Source organism: Clarias gariepinus, chromosome 5 (genome assembly GCF_024256425.1).
Source record: "Clarias gariepinus isolate MV-2021 ecotype Netherlands chromosome 5, CGAR_prim_01v2, whole genome shotgun sequence".
NCBI classification, from domain to species: Eukaryota; Metazoa; Chordata; class Actinopteri; order Siluriformes; family Clariidae; genus Clarias; species Clarias gariepinus.
The window spans coordinates 27,163,357-27,186,691 of record NC_071104.1 but is presented as its reverse complement, the minus strand read 5'-3'; the positions used below and the strand labels follow the sequence as shown (position 1 = coordinate 27,186,691).

Sequence of the window (23,335 nt, the reverse complement as noted above, 5' to 3'; positions counted from 1 at the left end):
AAATATAGACTCTTTGTATGTCCTTTTTATAAACTTGTGTACATACAGTATACACACACACACACACACACACACACACACACAAAACACAAACACTTTGCTGTGGTAGGGAGAACATTAAGGAGAACTATAAGACAGTCAGCTCCCATATATTATTCACGTTGTCAGTTTACTTGTGAAGATTTTTCTTGGGATAATACAATAAACACTGAAGTGAATAATAAAGTGAAAAACTGTTAACGATGTACCTGTTCTGACATCATGGTGAGGTGGCGGAAAGATCCCTGGCTGCCATGTTTTATGGGTAAAGTAATAAAAAACGTTGCTCCATCTTTAGAGAACAAAGGCTTCTCATTCTGTACCACTCACACAGAAGAACAACATTTACTCCACCTAATATATTATATCTGAGGGAAGCTGAGTCTATAATAAAAAGCTGTTATCATTTGATTACCTGGCGGTCGATCCACTTGTCTGACGTCATCACATGCTTCTATAGTGGGAAAATCCCAGATAAATACTTACAGTTATTTGGACAACAAAAGCACTTGTTCACATGTACAGTGGTTACTCATGCGGTATACTGATTCTACCGCCACGCCTCACGATGGCAGCATTTGGGTTTGTGCATTTGCTGGCTTCTACCGCTGAGTGGCGCTATATAACTATAGACTGACGCCTCGGGCATCAGTTTATTCTCTCAAGGATTAATGAGCCACGTTCCTTTAGAGCTGCACGTAGTAGCGGATAAACTACTAAAAAGTGAAACATTGTAGGTGAACAAATTCATAATCACAGTATTAAAATTACAGTACAACTGTACAAAGGATCGAATTTAAGCAAAGTAAACGTTAACACAGTGAGCCTTTAGATTTTATCATGTGTAATTAAAAAAGCTACACATGTATGTTTTTTGACATCTTATATTCTGTGTTCTTTAAATTAGATTTATTAACTGAAATAAACGAAAATAAATGACCATAAAAATTTTAACATTGTCAGGACATGCTACTGCATCAGCAGATGTCGATGTGTTTTTGCGTTAATAAATACTTATAAAAATAAATACTTACAGTTTTTTGGACAACAAAAGCACTTGTTCACATGTACAGTAGTAGGTGTTCGCATGTGCATATTTGCATGTGCATTGTTCAAGAAGAGCAATGATATTTGTGTGTCTGTAAAGCCGTGTCAGATGTCACTCACCCGTTCACACTCTCCAGTGTGTATGTGACACAACGTGAGGATGGAAGTGTTCTGAGCTCTGTTGAGCCAGCGCACAGTCACATGTTGCTCAGTCACCCACCGGACCATGGTTATGTAGTACTCACTAGCAATTAAACCCCACCAACACAAACATTTTTACGAGCTGCATCGACATGGCACTTATTTCACTGCAATTAGCCATTATCAGACATTTAGGTGGTTTTCTTGTGTGGTACCTTTTTTCTAGACTACTAGGGGGCAGAAGCTCGATGGTTGGAGATGAACCATTCAGAGTAACCACATTCAGCTTCACTGTAGGGTTAACCTGGCCAACCTGATGAACACACACACACACACACACACTTGTCTTAGTAACCTTATGTGAACTTTCCCTTGGCATAATTAATAATGAAGCTAATTAACGTTATGACTATTCTTCAAAGGCTTGACCTTAGTATGGTTTCGCTTATTTAAGTTTTTTAATATTAAAACTGAATAAAGGTTTTATTTACTTTTTATTTACTATTTATTTATTTATTTATTTATATATATAAGTACACAGCTAAACATGCCTACAAGACACAACTCTTGGCTATTCTTATTCTTGTGGTTACATTTTATCCCCACCATTATATAATTAATTACATAGAACATTGGGTATTCAAATGCATTAAAATATTTATGAACCTATAACGTTTAACTGCCACTGACAAATGGCTTCCCAGACAATATATATATGCTTATACAACACCACAGTTGAATTTTCAAAGATGGGCATTAATTTTCTATAAAACCATTGCTCTTGGCTCTAACGTAAACCAGGCAGTTGATAAATAGCTTAATATTAATGCATTAGTTCTAATACAGTATCAGCTCATTCAAGACGTTTTAAAGGCAGACACTCAACAACACATTTCCAAAATGTGGAAACATTTTCTGGTTACCGAACTCGGGTGTCAGAACCTAGTAAAAGTCAGTCATTTCGACACAGGAGTTTTCAGAACAGAAAAGATTGTGGTTTCTTGTTTCACCTTGCATGTATCCTTTTCACATAGCAGCATGGTTTGTTGTTTTGGTGTTTTTTTCCTTACTCAATACATAAGGTATAAAATTGATTTTAGATGACAACAGAAGACATATGGAGAGTCATCCATAGAAGAATGATAACTATCAATAAATAAATAAATAAAAAAATTTTTACAAATGTTTTAAAAATGCTTTCATATTCCATTTTGGATTTCCTGCCTTTAGATGCATGGTAAAAAAAAAAAAAAAAAAAAACAGGAAAAAAAAAGAAAAATAAATAGCAGCTAAATTCGTTCTGACAGAACTAACACACTCACACAATGTAAGACTCAAAGTATCACAGATTACTCTACTTATCCCCTACAGGTGTTCTGTAGTCTGGCAACAGTTCATATAATTAGTTAGGTACTGGGTAGATAATATGCATATGAATGCAGTAATGCAGCAGCTGAGGCTTGGACTTTGAGCCAAATCCTGTCAGACCTTCCACAGACTTCACAGCGAGAGCTAATAGGAACAGAGAGACGAAAGAGGGGGAAAATGTGTCAGACAGTAAGCTGTGCCCTTTACTGAGGTCTCTGAATAATTGAAATGGTAGTTAAATGTGGTAGTGAAACAGCAAAAAATTCAATCATAGTTGAAGATGGTGTGCATACTGATTACCTGTCTTAAAGAGTGTGTTGCAGTTATATGCCACATACTATAATGAGCGATGGGAAGTTTAGTAGTCTCATTTGATGTGACTCAAAGTTCTCTGATGGTCAGATGCTCCATAAATTCAAAGGCATAACCATCACCATAATTGTAACATCGAAAAACATAAAAAATTTAATATTATATATACTTTCTATCTCTCTCTATTACTGCTGTCATCTGACAGTTACATTCAGTCCTGAGGCTATTCTTCCAGTGTAGTGTAGTGTGTGTGTGTGTGTGTGTGTGTGTGTGTGTGTGTGTGTGTGTGTAATGATGTTTTTGTAGTCGTGTTAGGCTGTAGTGCTGTCATTATGCATGGTGCTGTTTTCAGGAAAAAATGAGCTGCTGTCTTCTTTACAGACACACACACACACAGTGTTCACAAAAACACTGAGGGTTTTCTACAGAAAATGTATTACTTATACACATACAGTATATGTATAGAGATACATGATGTGGATTTATACAGTATGTGTGTATATCTATTTATTGTATATCTATTGTGTGTGTGTGTGTGTGTGTGTGTGTGTGTGTGTGTGTGTGTGTGCTTCAATTTAATTAGAATTGCTTTAATTGATTCTGGTGCCCTTGGACTAAAAAGCATATTTATTCTGAATTCATTCCATCTGGTTGTCCAAGCTAAACATGAAATATAAAAACACTCTACATATGCAAATGTGCCTTTATGGGTCAGCTGAGCTATTCGAGTACATGTAGTCTGCAGTTCTATGAATAAAACAGGAGTCTCAGCTGAATGATGAAGGATGTACATTATTAACCTCTTACTCTCTGGAGCTTTGTGAGGAAGTTCAGTCAGAAAGTAAGTTTATGTGTTAGCATGTGTGGATGTGCACAATGCTTAATCTTTAAAGCTCCCATGCTTTACTATGTTCTAACAAGTTAGAATAGGTTATTAATGTCCCTCTAAGTGTACCTGTTAAAACTCCAGCAGAAATATCTCTTACAGTTCAATGTCTAGGTATCCTTCGCTGAAGCAGATTTGATGTCTCTGTTCAGTTTCCCCAGTGCTGTTTTATTTATTTGGCAACAGTGCTAACACACCCTTTACAGCACTTAAAAACAAATGGCCTATGATATTTATAATAATCATTGTTGTGTTTTAACGTGAATATCACTATAAAAAACAATCACAAATTGACATTCCTATCAATACAAAAGATGCTAGGTTAGCTGTTTGCAATTAACCAGTAATAGCTAACCTGCCCTTTTTTGGCATTCAAAAACAGACTATTAAATATAGCTCTGCATGAATTACATTTTATTACATATTAATTTACACAGATTAAAACTGAGGACATCATGGCAAGGTAAGGTATAATACCCATATCCACACAAAAGGAGCTGAATTTGTTGTTTATGGTTGAATGCTAACAGCTAATTCACCCTTCTTAAGCTCTTAAAAAGATGTATCATTAGAATTAACTTTATGTTTTACACGTTTCATTGCTAAACAGGTGAAATTATCAAAATGCCCTATTTTATTTTATTGTGTCTAAAGACCTGTATTAGCCTCAATGTTTAGAGACTATTCTGCAGTATTACTTTTTAAGTTTAAACTGTTCCGTGCAGTCTATAATAATCTGAACATGTTCTTTGTGACTTTATTAAAATGCTGATGGTTGTCGAATTAATTAAATACATTATAAATACGGAAAAAGTCACAGTTTAAAAAAAGAATAATAATAAATAAACTACCTATTACCTAAGCTGTTGTATTTTTATAATATTGTGTGTCTGTAGTAAAATAGTAGTACATTGAAGCAATTCCGTCTCCAATTATTGTTAGATATATTGTGATTGTTTTACTACAAAACCTAAATTTTGAGTAGCAAATAATATTAACTATTTTATTTATAATATAATTGTTCATAGACATGTACTGTAGAATGAGAAAATAATATGCAAGGGGTGTTCAAGTCAAACTGGGACTTTTTTCACAGTGAAATTTCTTGCGTATGAATGCGTTATTATGTATTTTAAGTTACAGTATGTATTTTTGTTGATAATTACATTCAAGATGGGGCCAGGGGTAAGGCATTGGATTACGGTTCGGAAGATCCCAGGTTCAAACCCCACAACCACCAAGTTGCCACTGTTGGGCCCTTGAGCAAGGCTCTTAACCCTCAACTGCTCAGATGGGTAATGAGATAAAAATGTAAGTTGCTCTGGATAAGAGCGTCTGCCAAATGCCTAAATGTAAGATGTATTTTGGAGAAAGTAAGATGATAGCATTAGCCTTGAATATGTAGAGAAACGAGATATAATTAAACCTCTGAGCTTACCACATTTAATACCACACATAATTTATACCATGCTAAACAATGTTTCTTCATACAGATGCAGTGATACGAGGTGGTAGGAAAAAGTTTTAAAATTTGCTCTGTTTACAAGCTCAGTTTTTTGCCATACGTCCTCCCTCAGATGCCTTTAAACCTGGCAGTAGAAATCACTATTGACAGTCTAGCCCCTAGGGACGAATTCTGAATGCACAATGCCACGAATGTTGAAAAAGATGATGAGCTTGCACTTAGTCGATCTGTGGACCTGCCCCAACTTTTTTGGTTGTGGAGATGATATGCTCTTTCACTGTGAAGACTGATGCTTCATTTTATGGTTGTACACATACATCCAAGTTTTGTCACCAGTAATGATCCTTGACATGAAGGACGAGTCATCCATGGCTTGCTTTTGGACTTATTGGTGGACCTCAATGCGATGTTCCTCCTGCTCCTGAGTCAGCAGCCTGGGGACAAACTTGGATGTTTAAATCACTTGTGAGAATTGCCTGGATGGTTCCGTATGACACACGAACAATGGCAGCATTGTTGTGGATTGTTCTCTGATGATCTCAGATGCCCAGTTTTATGCAGAATTTTACATTTGCTATTTGTTTTAACTTATGTGGTAGCAGATGTGGTAATGCACTTGGTCAGAATAGCACCAGTTGCACAGCTTCCGATATACACATGACAATGTCTTTTGGCACACTCACTTATAAAGGTCAGTGCTCCCTGTGACTAAGCCTACTGCCTTGTGCTTGCCATCTGTTGGTGTGTTAAAAAACTATATTACCTGGTATTAAAGCACGCAAAAGCCTTGCTGTCTACCAGTACTTTGCTGCGGGCTGGCAAAATAAAGACAGGCTATAATTTCTTGCCTAATGTTATGCTTGATTTGTCATTGTAACATCATACTGTAACTGTCATGTGACAGTGTACAAATATGTGATTTATACTGGATCTTTTGTAATTTACTAGAAATAGTGTTAGCTCATGCTGTGCTTCTAATGCGAATGAGACAATTCTATGGCATATGTTGTGCTTTATGCTTTTTTAAATCATGTCCAGGTCCTACGGAGGTGGCGGATGGGTCCTTCTGCAGGTGTTTGAAGAGGCGGAGCTGCCTGATTCCGCATGGCTGGTGACAAATGAGGAAATGAATGATGGATCTCTCGCTTCCACCACATTAAAAAAAGCAGCGTGGTGAGCTATGTCTGGGGTCCAATGTGTCAGAGTAACAACAATTAAATGTCAGAGCCTATTGTTGGAGACTTACAAAAGGGCACATGTCCCTTCTAAAGCATGTGCTGTCGCAGCACCAGCTATTTCAATCCAGCCACTGATGAGGAAGAGAAGTCATAAGAGCTCGAGGCCGTGTCAATAGATGGCTTTGAGGGGCCAGCTAGACCAGGAGAAATCATTCTGTCGCTCCAAAGCCGCCAAGGAGGATCCTTCTGAAGACGCGAGTGGCATGTAAGCACAATACCCTGCGTGCCAGGGATGGTATTAAAGCGAAACTGCAGTGCTGTTGATGCACCAGCTCAAGCATGCTGTGCACGCTATGCTTTTGATGCACCAGTTCGAGCTCGCTATGCATGCTACGCTGTTGAGGCACCAGCCCACGTATACACTGCCACCCTTTTTCCTAGCTCATCTTTATTAAAGAGTGTCACCGCCATATCCACCCGAGCTCGCCATATAAAGGTAAGAGGACAAAGTGTTACCCTGTCACCTGCTCAAGCTTAGCTTTGGGACCTGTGTGCTGCCATGCCAATCCACCTTATAGAAACCACAGCATTAAGGCGGCCAGACGGAACACTCATCTCACCTGTTTGAGTTCAGGACACCAAGGCAGGTTAAATGCCTACCACTGCTCCATGCACTAGAGCTCACGGCACAAGGTTGGACAAGACACTGACTGACCTGCAAAAGTAGGATGTAGCATGGAAAAAGTGCCATGGACAATTAAATACCATAAGCAAGCACATCCAGGCTCTCTGCCACTCCATCACTGTCCATGTCCAGTGCCCCTCTGCCAGCTGGGCACTGCCAGGACCTGTACCTGTGCCAGGTCCTCCCTCCTTTTACTTTATTCCTCCTTAGTTTCCCTCCCTTTTCCCATTATCCTTAATAAAACTACCCTTTTCCCATAAAACCTTGCCTTGTGTCTGTGACTGTGGTGCCACCCAAGTCAAAGATTTTACACAAGCTTTCTATGATTAATAGCTAACTGTTCTGTGGTACTGTGGAAAGCTAGTGCACTATGTAGGGTATAAAATCACTCAGAACACTTTACCACCCTACTGTACATATACACCCTTACAAATATCAACTAGTGCCCTTGATCAGAGGTTTGAGAAAGATTTTGCATTTAGCCTTGTGTTAAAAGCTATTTAGCTTTGTAGATTAGATTAGCCTTGAATAAAACAACATGGATGATTCAAAGGCAAGTTGGAAAGACTTGCAATTGCTAGGGTGACAAAGTGTTGTTTAAGATGCAAAATGTTATCAGATATATTTTCTTGCTGAAACTGCTACAGTACCATGGCTGGTTTTGTGCACTTTAACAATATACATTATCCCAAAAAGCTTTACTGAAATTTGAATATAATTTTTTTAATATAATATATAATATAATTTAAACATAATATATAAAAACTTTTAAGGAAGAAACTTTGGAAGCAACCAGACTCAAAAGAGCTTCTTCGAGATGACAACAGATAATATGATTTTAATATAAAATTCAGATCTGAGTAAATTATTTCTTTAGTATGTAATTTGGATTCACCTCCAAACACATGGACAGTTTTTTCCTCGAATACTAAGCTCCCTATAACCTTCTTACAGTAAGTTCATTCTGAAAATCCACCTTCTGTTCTCCAAGATCTACACACACATACAGAAAGGTAAGTTCTGAGTAGCTATTTCACCAGGGTGGGAAGAGAAACACAGACAGAGGGAGAACCTCTGGGCAACAGCCTAGGCTCAAATCCCAGGCCCTGGAGCTATTAGACCGACTGTGCCCTCCTTGTTTGATTACTGCCAAGGTTTTAAAAAATAGTCCAAAAGTACCTGTAAATAAATATTAGGCCTTTCAATGAGTGTACATAACTGTGTAAAGCGTGTACCTTTGGGTAAGGGTAGGACATTCCTCGTGGGTAGAGAACCCCAGTAAAGCGAGGTAGCAGCATGTTTGGTACAAGAGTATCATTAATGGTGAGGAATGCAAGGCTGGATCCAGATGAAGACCACCAGTGAGCTACCGGTGAGTGCAGCACCTCCTCTACCAGCCAAGCAAAAGCAACAGAAATCACAAACATATGAATTAGATTCAACAAACACATGAATTAGATTTGAACATCCCACTTTTAATGTTTACTACATGTGATTTAAAGAACTGCATTATACAAAGCCAGGCCAAAAAATAGTCACTGTTTCAGGAACATCAAATTGGCCTGGATCAAGCATATAGGTCTAGCATGTGTTTAATAGTGAAAGTAAGAGCTTCCCACGTGCAATATATGACAAGAACTTACAGATAGTCAAATCACAGGTAGAAAACCACTTAGTCATGAGACAAATGAATAAAGTTTAAATATGCCAGGGGGCATAAAGATTGTACGGTTGAACAATGAAAAAATTTCATGAGGACTGATGAATCCAGATTTACCCTCTTTCAGAGTTATGGGTAAGTCAGGGTAAGAAGGGAAGAGCATGAAGCGATGCACCCATCATGCATAGTGCCCATGGTAAAATCCTCCAGAGGCAGTGTTATGATCTGGGGTTGGTTGAATTGGTCAGATTAAGCAAAGTGATGGATGACAGTGAAATGAAGTCAATTGACTACTTGAATAGACTAAATGGCCAGGTTTACCATCAATGCAGTTTTCTTCACTGATGGTCAGCTGAAATCTATCAATCCCTGCAATTATCCAGTGTAATTATCGAATCCATACTTGCTTATTTCATCCTAAATGGCGACTTTTAGAGATAGGCAGTGTATATAGTCTTTGAACAATGTGTATATAGTCTTTTTAAAGTGCACTTTAAATATCTTTTACTTTTTTTATCCTTTAGAGATCTTTCAAGACATTGTAAAATCATAGTCATTATGGACCACACTAAGTGATTCAAGCTTCTTCCACATACAACCACAGACATGGCCTTATTAACCTAATTGACATTACATGTGCACTGCTGCTTTACAGCTAAATCAGTGCAATCATAAGCAGTTCAGGTAATTATATTTAAATAGAGGGAATTGCCCTCGATAATGAAAAAAATAGATCATGGCTGCAAACAGCAGCATATTGCAGCACTGCTGGAGTGCAATCTGTCCAACAGCAGAACGTCCACACAGGGAACACATTAAACATATTTATTTTAGCTTGGAGTGAAAAATTGATGTGAAACACCATATATTTCTTTTTCATTTAGAAGCTTCTTTATTTTACTGTAAATCTACACAAATAATATATTCTTAAGAAATTCATTACAGAAGAAATATACAGTATTTATGTGTGAAATCTTTCTGTGTCAAATACACTGACTGGCCAAAAAAGTAAAACTACATTGAATACTTCATTCGCAATATTTTGTTGGGCCGACTTTTGCTTTGATTATTACCATGGAATCATTCTGATGAGCATATTTAATGTCACAACATTTTTTCTTTATCCATAGTCACATTAATTTCTCTCCAAGATCTTGTATTGATTATGGGAGAGTCTAACTGCTGCAGCACATCAAAAAGATTCTCAAAAGGGTTAAGGTCTCGACTCTATAGTGGCCCATCCATGTACGTAAAGGATGTCTCATGATTACTGAAACACTCTTTCACAAATTGAACCTGGCATTGTGATCTTAGAATATGCCCATGCAATTAGGAAATAAAAAAATCATTGATGGGCAAATAACATTGCTGAACCTAGACCTGACCAACTAAAGCAACCACAGATCATAACACTGCCCCATACGATTGTTTGGTAGGCACATGGCATGATGGGTGCATCACTTTATCTGCCCCTCTTCTTACCCTGGTGCATCTGGAAAAAGATACAGCAATTTTGGACTCATAAGATCACATGACCTTGTTCCAGCTTTTAAGCTTTTTTTTCAGATTAGCCTCACTGATAAGTGGATTTCTTAAACACAGCTGTTTAGTCCCAATCCCTCAAGTTCTCTTTGCACTGTGAGTGTGGAAATGATCTTCCTTTTACTTTTAAACATGACCATGAGACATTTTTTCTAGAAAATGATGGTTCACCACAGAACTTAGTTGTTTTCTTTTCTGAAAGAGATTAACATCTTTGTAACAACCACAGGATATAGTATGTCTTCTGACACGGTTGTTTAGGATTATTTAAGCTACTCACTGCATTGGTTACAGTTAAATTGTTAAGTAACGTGTTGCCAGCTAAAACATATTAATCACTTTGGTAATTATCCAATGGAAGACTCTTAAAGGGATCATCCAGAAACATTTTTCATTAAATGTTAATATGATCTTTAGGGTCCTAATAAAAAGTTTGTAATATATTTAATAAAAAAATTCTCAATGGTTGTGTAAAAAACAAACACTACTTTTAACTGGTAAAAACTAGCTCTGTTCTCAGCAACCTATTTCAGTACATGTTCCCTTAAATGCTTATGATCTCTGCTGAGCCCGCCCCCCAGTTCTGTGGGGCGTGTCTTCACACGGGATATAGCCACGGGAGTGTAGTCCAGTGCGGCCAATGCTTTGGACTGCAATACCCACAAAGCATTGCCCACAATGCAGTGCTTTGTGGGTAATGCAGTCTAAACTGGAAAATGCTGGAATATAGAGGCTGAGCCTGTTTTCTTAAGTAGTTTTTGGCTTGATTTAAGTACGGAACCTACGCAGAAGTTTGTAATATCGCCTGACAACGCAGAAATTAAAAGAATGGACATGCATCGACTCGATTTGTCTTTCTCATGGGCATGAATTAAAGGGCTGTTACGCTGCCGCAAGCAACAACAACAAAAGCGGAGAAACTTACTGAGAGAGATACGGATGCGATGTGTTTACTGATGTGTTTACATGACTATGTTACAAAGGTAAGCCTAATATAGTTTTCCGACTACTTACACAGTTTGCAACTAGACAATCACCTTAATGCATTGTTTATTATAAACGGGCGATTAGGGATTATATAGAGATGGATGTACATAGAGAAGAAGCCATAACCATGTTCTATGAGAGTATAAGTTAACTTACACTCCGCATTCATCGTGATTATTAGAAAAGGCGATTTGCAAAGGAAAAAGGAATTACACTCACCGAGCCTGGTGAAGATGAAGTAGGAACACGAAGCGTTAGTACAGATCCATTTTTAGGAGCTGCTTCCTAGTAAAACCTGCTTTATATTGACCCGCATTTCTAAAGCAGTCTGGTGAAAAATGATTAGCGCAAACATGAACACATTTACGTAGATCGGCGGGGACGTTAGCTTTAAAAACAAAATTCAGCCTTTGTGTCCTCAGTGGCTCAGATGTCGGTAGTGAATGACGACTGCTATGTTCCCTATTACACCCAACAACTGTACACCACACTCGCTTAGGCGCCATTTTGCTCCAGCGGCGAAAAACAATGGCCGACAGCTTCTTCTCACTCGGGGCGGGTCTTTGCTAAAACACCAGTGTCAATCAACTAGTGTAGGAGCGGCCTCTTGTGGTGTGGCGTCACAGTGACAGGCATTTGCGATTGGCCTGATTTCAGAAGGGGCATGTTATTGTAATAAATGAAAAGAAAACCACTGGGCGGCTCTTTATCATCGTAGAGTGGTTGTGTACGCACTCTCCTAACACACAGTTCAGTCCAAACACCTTAAAAAAGTGCATGTAGGCCTGTATGACCCCTTTAACTATTTTGCAGGTGGTGACTTTTTTGGCCTGGCAGTATATGTGTCTGGAAGCATATTAAAAATTTTACTAAATCTTTGCACAAAATATTTATTCTGATCTGGGTCTGACCTAATCCTTGTGTAGGTCATCTTGAAAGATTAAACTAAGTGTTTGTTACTATGGTAACTTAGATCAAACTGCTCCCTATAATGAAACATTGAGCTATCCATAAGTATGGAAATTAGACACGTTTAGAAATAAAACAATTAATATTGTCAAATACTGTAAGTAGACACATAACTATCTGTGATATCAAGCTGTTATTTTACAGTCTATACAATATATTTTACAGTCCATTAATATGTTTGTCTTTTTACCTTCATACAGCCAGTCAGGAATCCCATTGAACACTAATCCTTCTTGTCCAGATGAAGTCAGCCTGAGAGAGCTGCTCTTCACATCTGGCTTGTAGTAAATGTTGTTTTCAAAGATATAAATCTGAGTGACACAGAGACACACACAGATGCATTTTACATGTCAAGATGCAGAAATTATCACTATATTCAACAAAGTGTTTAAACTGCCTACAAGACACTCTTCATCTGATGAACCTTTCTCACTCTGAGTTCTGCAGGTCTTTTAGGCACCTACAGAAATAATGTTACACAGGGTAGTAGGAGGAAATTGCAGAATCTTTTTAATAGGGCACTAGATGTCAAGAAATAAAGGACAGAGTAAATGTGCACATACCCGTATTAAAAAATGAAGAGAATCAGAAAGTGGAATATCCGTTTGGATTTGGATATTATTTGGATAGCGCACTTTGGATTGACACTGTACAAGCCTTTGCGTGTCATGAATCAATCTATTAAGTGACTCTCAACAACATCCAATACTGTATGTCAGTGATGTTTATTTAGTTGTAAACATGTACGAAAACTTACTGTATAAATGCAATCAATCTACATAAACTGAATTTCAAATGGAAATGCTGTATTTGGTAGTCTAGATATGATCCACTAAACAGCAAAAGCTAGATTATAAAATGGACATTACAAATAATGTAAAGAATGCACATTATATACTAAGCATCTCCAACCAGAAGCTCTTAACATAGTTTTAAGACTTGTTAGAGTCGACAGTCTGAGTTTTGGCAGTCATCTGCCAGATTAATGACAGTCTATGTTTGATTATAAATATAGCCGCACACATTTCCTTACTGACAGTTATTTTTCATTCTCTATAATCATCCACTTACCTTCAATCACCAGGCCATTTTCTATTTCCTGTTTTTACCTCTCTTAAGCCACCCACTGGACTATCACCCATCCCTATATTCAACCGGGGTCTAAACCATTCTCTCTATAATCAACCACTCTGTATCCACTTACCGTATAATCACTCTTTCTATAATTCCTGCAGTTAACTTTATTACCTGTTTATTAGGGCAAATAGTTATAATAGTAACAGCAGCATCTAGTTCACCTAAGAAAGGTTCATAGTTCAGCCCTACTCCATAAAAGGCTGTTACATAAATGGGAAGTCAATGGAACAGCAATTAGCTATAAGTAGCAGAGCAAACACGTCACCTGGCTTAAGCAGCGAGTTCAAGTGTAAAACATATTAAAGATAAATGCAGTTATGTAACTGTGCCTACATTTATATTCATTCATGTGGCTGTTGACTAAATTCAAATGAGACCTGAGGCAATTCATGCGTGAAGCTCAGTAGTTTTAATGGCCCTGATCAAGGATTTAAACCCATACCCTTCCAGTTATAAGCTCTTAGTCAACAAGTCACACTGCTGCTCGGTGCTGGTTTTAACAAAGTCAACAAAGTAATTAGCAGTGCGGTGTTGTTCGGATAACTGAATTTCTTTTATGCAGAACCTTGTCTAATAGGGACAATCTCTATTTTAGGTCTCTAGGTAGAACTATGAGGTTTTCATACCAAAAAAAAATGCTTAAAGCTTCCAGATTAAACCTTTTTATCAAGAGTGCTGGAGGACTGCAGTCTGTAGATGCATGAGCCATGTACATACATATGTCATTACTTACTTAATTACTTTCTCTTCAAGCACAATGTAATAATGGATGGTAATTATGTGGTTCTAAATCAGGGCTGCATTGACTGTGCATTTGTATGTAAGCCCTGAACCCTAGGTTGCCTGCAGCATCTCTGGAATTATTCAATACTCAACTATTTGGAGAGCGAGAGAGAGAGAGAGAGAGAGAGAGAAAAATTTCACTGCTTTTACAACATACACAGAATTTACAGCAACGGAGGTGTCAAATAAAATATATATCCCATATTACTGATCGGCGCTAATACTTTTATCTTATCCAAACATTGATAAATGGCAGCAGTGGTTTAAAATACTCATAAATCAGAGCGTTCAAAAAGGTCTGCATATGTCTAAGATATGCAAATGTTCATGAATACCTAATTCTCTTTTTAAGGTTTGTGTGTGTGTGTGTGTGTGTGTGTGTGTGTGAGAGAGAAAGAGAGAGAGCGAGAGAGCGAGAAAGTACTGCATGTTGCTGGAGGTCTGACAGTGTTCTGTGCAAATGCATAAGAAGAACAGAGATACATCAGTCAGTAAGTTCTTAATCACATTGCCTGTAAGCACAATATAAAATTAGTAGCATTATGTAAATTCTGCACGTTAGTATCATACAGTACTAAAGAAAGTGCCTGTGATGTTGCTACAATTTAATAACTTAGGAAGAAATTTTAAGCATTTCTTTTTTAAAAAAAAGTAATGATTTCGCAATAGGAATTTGGTCTCCATGCTTATGCTTGATATCAAGATTCTGATTAACTAGTGTAAACAAATAAATAACCACCTCACCTCACAGATTGCTTAAGGCAAAGTACTCCAACACCCTACTAATTGCACACATGTGACCATATCTTCCCTTCCTTCTTTTATTTCTGATGCACAAGATAATTAAAGGGTGTACAGTGCTGTGGGCGATGTGTTAGCTGTTGTTGTTTGTTCTGCATGGCTACATGGTGCTGTATAATGTTACAAGAGGTTTCAGTGGGTTCTGCTCTGCTGCTCAGTTGGACAGTGTGATTATGAATAGTCTGTAATTACTCACCAGCTGTTGTCCCAAAACTCCCCAGGAGGCAAACTGCAGCACTGAATCTGACACCTCAGGTGGGTTCAGCTCATACACCTCTCTACAATCACACACACACACACACACACACACACTGGGGAATACTGGTAAAGTGGGACACTTAATATTGTCCTACTTTTCTGATATGCTTACATAATTATTAATGCAATCATTAATACAATACATTCTAATATTAACTGTAGTGACCAAAAAAAAAAATCTGCCACTTTTTAAATGAATTTTTTCCTTTTTTTAGCAGCAAAAGTGAATAAAATCTACCCTCAGCAATCTGTATATAGGGAACGAACAGTCTTTGGTCTTCTTCTTGAGAGCTGACTAGGTCTGTTGGCGTATTTGCTGAAATAAGTCCTATTTTATTTATTTTTATCCAGATCTATTTCCTGCTGTTTTATTTTTTAAGTTACTTCACTTTATCTTTTTTAAAAATTGCCCCTTCCCTGTTTAGCAATATTTTGATGTGCCTCTGTACCTTGTGTGCAAATTGTAGATCAGGTAAGACGCCAGAAAGGAGTATTGATACACCTAAAACAGCAAACAGTATCAGTGTGAGGTTTACGCATTTAATGGTGTAAAAATCATGTTACTCAGTTTGAAATAACGCCCTCCTGAAGAAATGTGAATGAAGAGCAATGTTATAATGATAAAAACAAAACTATAGATTGTCAGGGCCTCATGCGCATCGTACTATAGGTTATATAGTGCAACATTTAAACCACTGACTTCAACTTGACATTTCTAATGCATCTGAATGTGCGTGTGTGTGTGTGTGTGTGTGTGTGTGTGTGTGTGTGTGTGTGTGTTCATTTCAGTCATAAATGGTATTGATCTGTTAAAATGGATAGACTTCAACCAGTGCCTGTAATCTGGACTATAATGTCACTCAACCTGAATCAGAGCTTTAATTTATATCTAAAAGTAGTCTAGCTGTATTTATTTCCTAAGAGAGCAGGTATCACATTTAAATGTTATTATAGCTTGTATGCTGTATTTGCAACAAGAAAAAAGGGGGAAAAACAATGTAATTCACAATGTAAAGCCTCCGACCTTTTTGACATCATATGTTAGAAGTACGTAGTTGAGATCTGGTGAGACTGCAACTTTGGAAGCTTTAAATGTTACCTGTAACAAAATACAGTTGACAAAAAAAATTACACAGGCATTGGTATAGGAAAAGCTCATTGGGTTACATTGCAAAAAAATAAAATAAATAAAAAATACTGCAGCGGGTGAAATATTCTTGAATCGAACCAAACCTATATATGTTTCTTAAAATAAGGTTACAGAAAACCATATGTAAGATTTCTGAGCTTATTTCAGGTCCAATGTTACTAAAAATGTAAGTAAAACAAATATTGTTTTATTAGCTAAGAATGTTGCTTCCTTTCTACAGCTAGCAAAATTTCTGTCAATAGAGCAAGATTTTATTTTATTTTATTTGTTTAAAATGTTGGTAAAATGTGATTAGAATTAATTATATTTTAGGTTTTAATAAAATTATATATTAGATACATCTTTATATGTTTTAAGAAGATAGAGATTAAATACACTGTATTTAGAGATATTTTCACATGCTATCATTACCTACAGTGTTTAGTCAGGTAAAAAGAAAGAATTTAGAATAATTAAAAAATTATTCATAAAATAAAAAATACCAATATGCAATAAAGGCAAAAGCTTCTAGGACGTTATGAAATAGATTAAAATACTAAAAGCTGTGTTCAGTAATGCTAGTAAAAACGACTCACGAATGTAGTGTTTTTCATCAGAAGCTCAGTCTGATTGGTCTGGATATTAGCTTTCATTACATTCCCATCTCTGCTCCTATAGATGATCTCGGCCGCTGAGGAGACAAGTGAGATGGAGAGAGAGAGAGAGACCTGAATGTTCAGACAGACAATGTTCTGTTGACAATACACTACTGTTTCCTGCTCACTGACGTCTGTGTTTTTACAAATCAGAGCACATATAGAAGTAATGAAGACATCCAGTCAGTTTTCGCGCATCACACTGACATTTGCTTTAACTCTGTGCACTGCAGTATTAACCAAGCTGTGTGTGGGATCATTGCCTATGTTCCTGTGTGTATGTGTAGTTACATATACAAGTGTGTATTTATAGACACAATAAATTCAAATGTGTACATTGTCTAGAAATCTGTATTGCTTTTTCAAGTTAATAGTCAAAAGTCTGCTTTTCTGATTAGACAAATTATTAGTTAGCTGATGTAAATGTGTGTGTGTGCGTGCGTGCGTGCGTGCGTGTGTGGTTGGTTGGTTGTGCTTGTGCGTTTGTGTGTAATTAAAAAAGAGAGCGTAGAAGAGAGAGAGATTGTGTGTGTGTGTTTGTGTGTGATTAAGAAAGAGAGAGAGAGAGAGAGAGAGAGAGAGAGAGAGAGAGTAAGTACTAGGATTTTGAGTAGCATGGAGAATCAGGTCTGAGGAGCGACTCTGTACTCAGACTGCGTTTAATGAGATTTCTCCAGAGCCTGTACAAAGCCTGGCTGACACATGAAAGCAGCTGGTAGCATGGAGGGCAGAGAGAGGAACCAAAAATGACAATCCTGTCAGTGAATGACTGACTCCACAAAGCAGGACGAGATAGACAAGCATTAGGAGGACAGTGAAAGAGACACAGAACCAACGAAGTTACTTAAAAAGAGGCGGGTAAGCCTTTGAGAAAGCAAGGAAGTGTGGAAAGACTATACTAGAATGACAAAATGGAAAGAGAGCCCTACAGCAGCCCAGTACAGAGCTTTTAAGAAACATGTATTACAGAAACTCAGAAAGATCTACACAACAGAACCAGTAGAGGTACAAGGAGATTCGTGCATTACAGAGATACGGAAAAATCTCAGTGTCTAAAGAACTGCATGCTTTTATTGTTAGCGAGACTAGATGAGAACAGGAGCATTAAAGTGAGTGGAGGAGATAATTTAACAACAACAGAGAGAGTAGAGGTGACAAAACAAATCAGCAGTAGAGAGAGACAGCATGGTAACTGACCCAAAGCTAAAAAAAAAAACTGACGAAGTACAGACTCGCCGAGCACCGTCTGGTCGTAGAGACAGGGTGACAGAGATGGACCTGGCTGCCCCGGGAGAAGAGATTCAAGAAAATGGAGACAGAGCTACACTTCCTACCTGAACGCCCGAAATATTACCACATTCGCACCGAATTCTTCACCAAATTCAATAAAATCATCCCAAACCTAAAATTTTATCCCGACCCTGACAAATTGACCCACCTCCTGAGAGAGCACAGGGAGAGCTGTACCCTAGCAACACAACACACACACACACCTGCCACAAAGTGAGGGATAGCGAGTGACCACACAATATCACACACACACACGCACACACACAAACATAACAGATTAGTTAATTACTGAGCTAGGCTAATATGTCCTAGCATGGCTTAAAGCTTTATATAATGTTGTTGAAGCCATTTGCTTCATCATTACTAAATAATTAAGTTGGCTTAATACTGTCATAAATATATTTAACATTAACATTAGCCAAACAGTGTTCCTGTTGTTTCAGGTAAATGCTTGGTGCCCAGTTTCGCTGCACTGTACAGTACCAATCGTAAAATGAATAAATGAACAGTTAAAAGTAAATGAACAAAATGCATAGTTAAGTATGCAACTGCAGTTCTCCAAGGATTCATCATCACTTGAAAGTGACCCTATTTGCGTCGACTAAAAAAAGAGTTCCTGCTATATCTTGCTCCTCCTAAAGCCCTTCTTGTTAATCAGAGTGACCCAGCTGGCACGGATATCTCTCCAGTAAGTCATAGATCTATGGTTACACACTTAACCTTGAGGAATAGTATAATTTAAGGTGCTGATACTGTCATCTTTTAAGGATGCGAATCACCCAGAATGTTAATGCTGTGTTCTGTTAAGGGGTAGCAATGAAAAATGCAAGAAAGTCTGTAGAATATGAAAAAGGTAGACAGTGTAGGTCCACAAGTGACACTCCTCTTAACGCTCTCCCTGAGGTACTTATACAGAATGCTGAATGGTGTTTAATGGAGGAAGGCGCCTTGTGACCTTTGTTCAAATATGCTTGTGCAATCACTTCCCTTACCGAATGATCTAACCTTTCTATAGACAGCTGAGCCCTTATATGTACGGCTCCGTTTTCCCACTGCCGTACTTTTTCCTTCAACCTTTCAACAGCTGTTTGGTCGAGTGCCCTGATCTTCATCATTACTTCAGTTCAAATGACTGCCCTGGTCTGGGTCTCTTTTTAAATACTAATGCAAATTGGGAAATAAGAAAAGAATAGCTGGTTTCTTTGAGGGATCACTGTGCCTCCAAGGGCCTTCAGTATGATGGATGTGACTAATGGTCCTATCTGCTATAAATTCAGACTTTCCCAATTTCTATCCAATTAAATAAAGATAATTTTGGATTTATTTTGGATAAATTTAAATTTTTAAATAAAAAAATGCACATTAAAGTTTCGCAATTTTATATCTAGTTTCTGACATTTAATAGGAATCCACAGTGCTAGCAATAAAAGGCTTGATTCTTTGAGCCTTAGTCCTGAGTTTGGCTGGATACATATGTGGATGCTTGTTCTTGTCACAATCAAACAGACAAAAGTGTCTTTTATGCATGCAAAGAACAGAAAATGGTAAATTTTCCCCAATAGCTCAAGGAAAGAACAGTGCATACTGTATTTTGAATAGATGGGGAAAAGACTGAATTGTTGCAGTATGGGATAGCCTGGGAAACTGAAGAACAAAGTATGAATGCTACTGATCACAACTAAAAAATACAAACACATACAAAAAAAGTAGAGAAATACATAAATGATCTAGGATCAGTGAGGTGAATTTGGGTCGCTCACTGTCCCACAGGCTGTGACATTCTGCATTTCATTTTCTTTTCCCAGGTAACCTGTAATTCCTTATTCTGTATTCTGTTTGTTGGGATAAATTATAATTCTGCTAGTTTAGGAGAAACTATAGAAGTATAGTTTTGAGGCAGGGTTTCTGGTTTGATTTTTCAAGTTTTGTAGCATTTCGGTTTACTAAACAAACCAAACCTATTCCAGAATAGCAATCATAAAGCAAGGTCAGTGTAAACATGATTTGTCAAGGTTCGGTGTGGACAAAAACTGGACCTCAACAACACTTTTCTGCTGAACTGCAATTTAGAGGTGCCTACTGTATCCTTACTAATGCTCTTGTATCTGATTAAGCAAATCCCTACAGCCATGCTCTAAAATCTAGCGGAATGTCTTCGAAGAAGAGTGAAGGTTATTAGTACAGAAAATGAAAAACTAAAGATGCAATGGGAGGTGAGAAAAAAGCACATAAGTCCTAATGTAAGAGTATCATTAGTTTATATTATATTGTAATTAAAAGTATTTTCTTGGTAAAAAAAAAAAAAAAAAAGGTCCTCAAAACAGAAAACACATACTCTCACTCATTCAAGATGCATATACAGTAGCCTGTGTTTTCTGTTTTGAGGATCAGGAAGGTTAGTTGTCCATGTTGACCTTCATATTTTTGTGCAAAATAAAAAGGAAGAGGCAACCTCCTACCTGTGTCATCTCCTTTATACATTCTCAGAAGAAAAGGATTTTCTGTGTGTGTATGTGTGTGTGTGTGCGTGTGTTTTCTGAAAAGAAAATAACTCTTGACTTTTTAAACATTCTGAAACTGTCTAAAAATGATAAAAATCTGAACAAACCACTCTGATTTGCCATGAAACATATCATTGCTTTGATTTGATGGATAACATCCCCTCACAGACTAACACAAAGACACACAGAAACATATATATGTATGTAAGAATGTGCTGTATTTACATTTTGGTGCATTTTTAAATTGTGTGCTTGAGCCTCTTTACCATAACAAAAGATTTCATCACATGTGATCCAGGGATGACTTGCATGCCCCTCGTTCATTGTCAGTTTATTTCTGCAATCTGAGTAAAATAAATAAATGTATTATCTTAATATGTTTATTAATACTATTTCACTATTTTAATATCTTTTTTTTTCATCTATGCAAAGAGAAATTTAATTGTTCGCTGTATTACAAAACTGGGAAAAGATTAAATTAGACTTCTTCTGCCAGAAGGTTGAATTCAGGCTGGGAATTGCATCACAACTTGTGTACTTGTAAATTTGGACTGTTGAAACAACAGTAGTGGACCAATTACAGTATACTGATTTGTACAAAAAAAGGGAGCGTAACAATAGGGCTTTGGAGCAATGGGAAAAGATCATATGGTCTAATGAGTTCAGATTGACCCTATCTCACAGCGATGGGTGTTTCAGATTAAGAAGAGAAGCATGTAAAGTGATGTGTCCATTATGCATAGTGTCCAGTGTACAAGCTCCTTGAGGCAGTGTTTTAATCTGGGGTTGCTTCAGTCGATCAGGTCTAGACTCAGCAATGTTATGTGGCAATAAAATGAAGTCAGATGATGACCTGAATGCACTAAATGACCAGGTTATCACATCAATTCATTTTCTTGTCCCAGATGAAACAAGCATATTCCATGATGACAATGCCAAAATTCCTTGCGTTTCTTGTAGCATGAGGAATTAATTTTAATAATGACTGGCCCCCATCAAGTGGTTCGACTCTCCTGTCATCAGGAAATAAATGTTGTTCCATTCCATTAATCTACTAAAACAATACAATGGAGAATGCACAATGTTATTAAAGCACAACAAAATATTGGAGTGAGTGACTTGGTCATGTGACTGGCTGACAGGAACATGAAAAGACCTGTGTATTCATTTGTGGAAGTAAATCTCATAATCAGTTCATTTCACATCTTCCACATGACCTTCACGCTAATGCTATGCTACAGTATCCTCTTCTAATATTTATTTACCTAAATATTTTATATTGTTTGCTAAAAATGTCTCTTTATCACTATTGACAAATGTCAATGTTACAGTACATTCAGCTGTCATCAGCTGTGATATCCATATGCAGAGAATGTGAATAATAGAAAACTTCCTGCAGATCAGAGTTGACCTGACATAATAAAACCTTTAAAAATTGTTTGGTCTTATTTATTTCTGACATCAGACAATTCAATTGTGCAGCATGAAATGTTTCTATAGGGGCTTTGTGTATGTCTATCTATCTGTCTCTGCTTTCATTTCAGTCTCTCTCTCCCTCTCTCTCTCTCTTTTCAGCCCACGCCTCCTGTCTCTGTGCATCTGACAGATCCATTCTTCAGCACTGACACGAGCTGTCTGGAGATCTGATAATTACACCACACATCTGGACTCATCTCTTTTCTGGTGTGTGTGTGTGTGTGTGTGTGTGTGTGTGTGTGTGTGTGTGTGGGTGTGTGTGTGTGTGTGTGGGTGCGTGTGTGTGTGGGTGTGTGTGTGTGTGTGGGTGCGTGTGTATGTGTGTGTGTGTGTGTGTGTGTGTGGGTGGGTATGTGTGTGTGGTGTGTGTTTGTGTGTGCGTGTGTGTGTGTGTAACACCCTGTAGTCCAAGATTGATAGTGGAAGCAGATGGAGGATGTTTATAATGGCTGATTTAGACAAAGACCCAAAGACTGGTGTGAAGACGCACACGCACATACACACTTTGATGAGAAAAAAAAAAAAAAACATGAAATGGAGGTCACTCACCACTGATCCACTGCACTTCGGAGGCTTGAACCTGAAAGTCTCTGAAGGAAAGGTCATCCAAGGTCAGATGAGATTTCAGAGTTTTAGCTCCATCATCTGAATCCAAATGTAACACACACACACACACGCACACACACACACACACACACACACACACATTTGTGTTACTATTCCTGTTAGGACCTTTCACCAGCATATTTATTACTGCAGCTAATTAATGCTATGCATGCTCATAAATACTTCAAGTGAAAGATATTCTTTGAACTAATTTAATTTAATTAAAATAAATAAATTAAATTAAATTAAAAAAGGAGGATTTTAGAATTTGTTTTGTCTCGGGCCTGGTAAGGTTCGGTATGTTCGTATAATGTGAACGTTCTGTAGTGTGCCCAGGCACGGATTACGAGTGCTGTGCTGTGTCATTTGGGGCATGAAACAGAATCCTTGGGCATGGTTCGAATAGAAAATGAAAGCCA

The 23,335-nt window shown here is 37.6% G+C and overlaps 1 protein-coding gene across 1 annotated transcript in view; it reads right to left on the bottom strand.

The window, feature by feature from the left end:
• Positions 1–23,335, bottom strand: part of LOC128524507 (inactive dipeptidyl peptidase 10-like) — a 66,641-nt gene that overhangs the window by 12,667 nt on the left and 30,639 nt on the right. The window contains exons 3-13 of the mRNA XM_053497096.1: positions 22,860–22,955; positions 16,984–17,078; positions 16,283–16,357; positions 15,708–15,760; positions 15,197–15,278; positions 12,470–12,590; positions 8,357–8,511; positions 1,443–1,540; positions 1,207–1,330; positions 455–493; positions 249–356 (exon numbers count right to left, since the gene is read on the bottom strand). Of these exons, the coding sequence (XP_053353071.1) occupies positions 249–356; positions 455–493; positions 1,207–1,330; positions 1,443–1,540; positions 8,357–8,511; positions 12,470–12,590; positions 15,197–15,278; positions 15,708–15,760; positions 16,283–16,357; positions 16,984–17,078; positions 22,860–22,955 (1,046 nt within the window). The remainder of the gene's footprint in view (positions 1–248; positions 357–454; positions 494–1,206; positions 1,331–1,442; positions 1,541–8,356; positions 8,512–12,469; positions 12,591–15,196; positions 15,279–15,707; positions 15,761–16,282; positions 16,358–16,983; positions 17,079–22,859; positions 22,956–23,335) is intronic.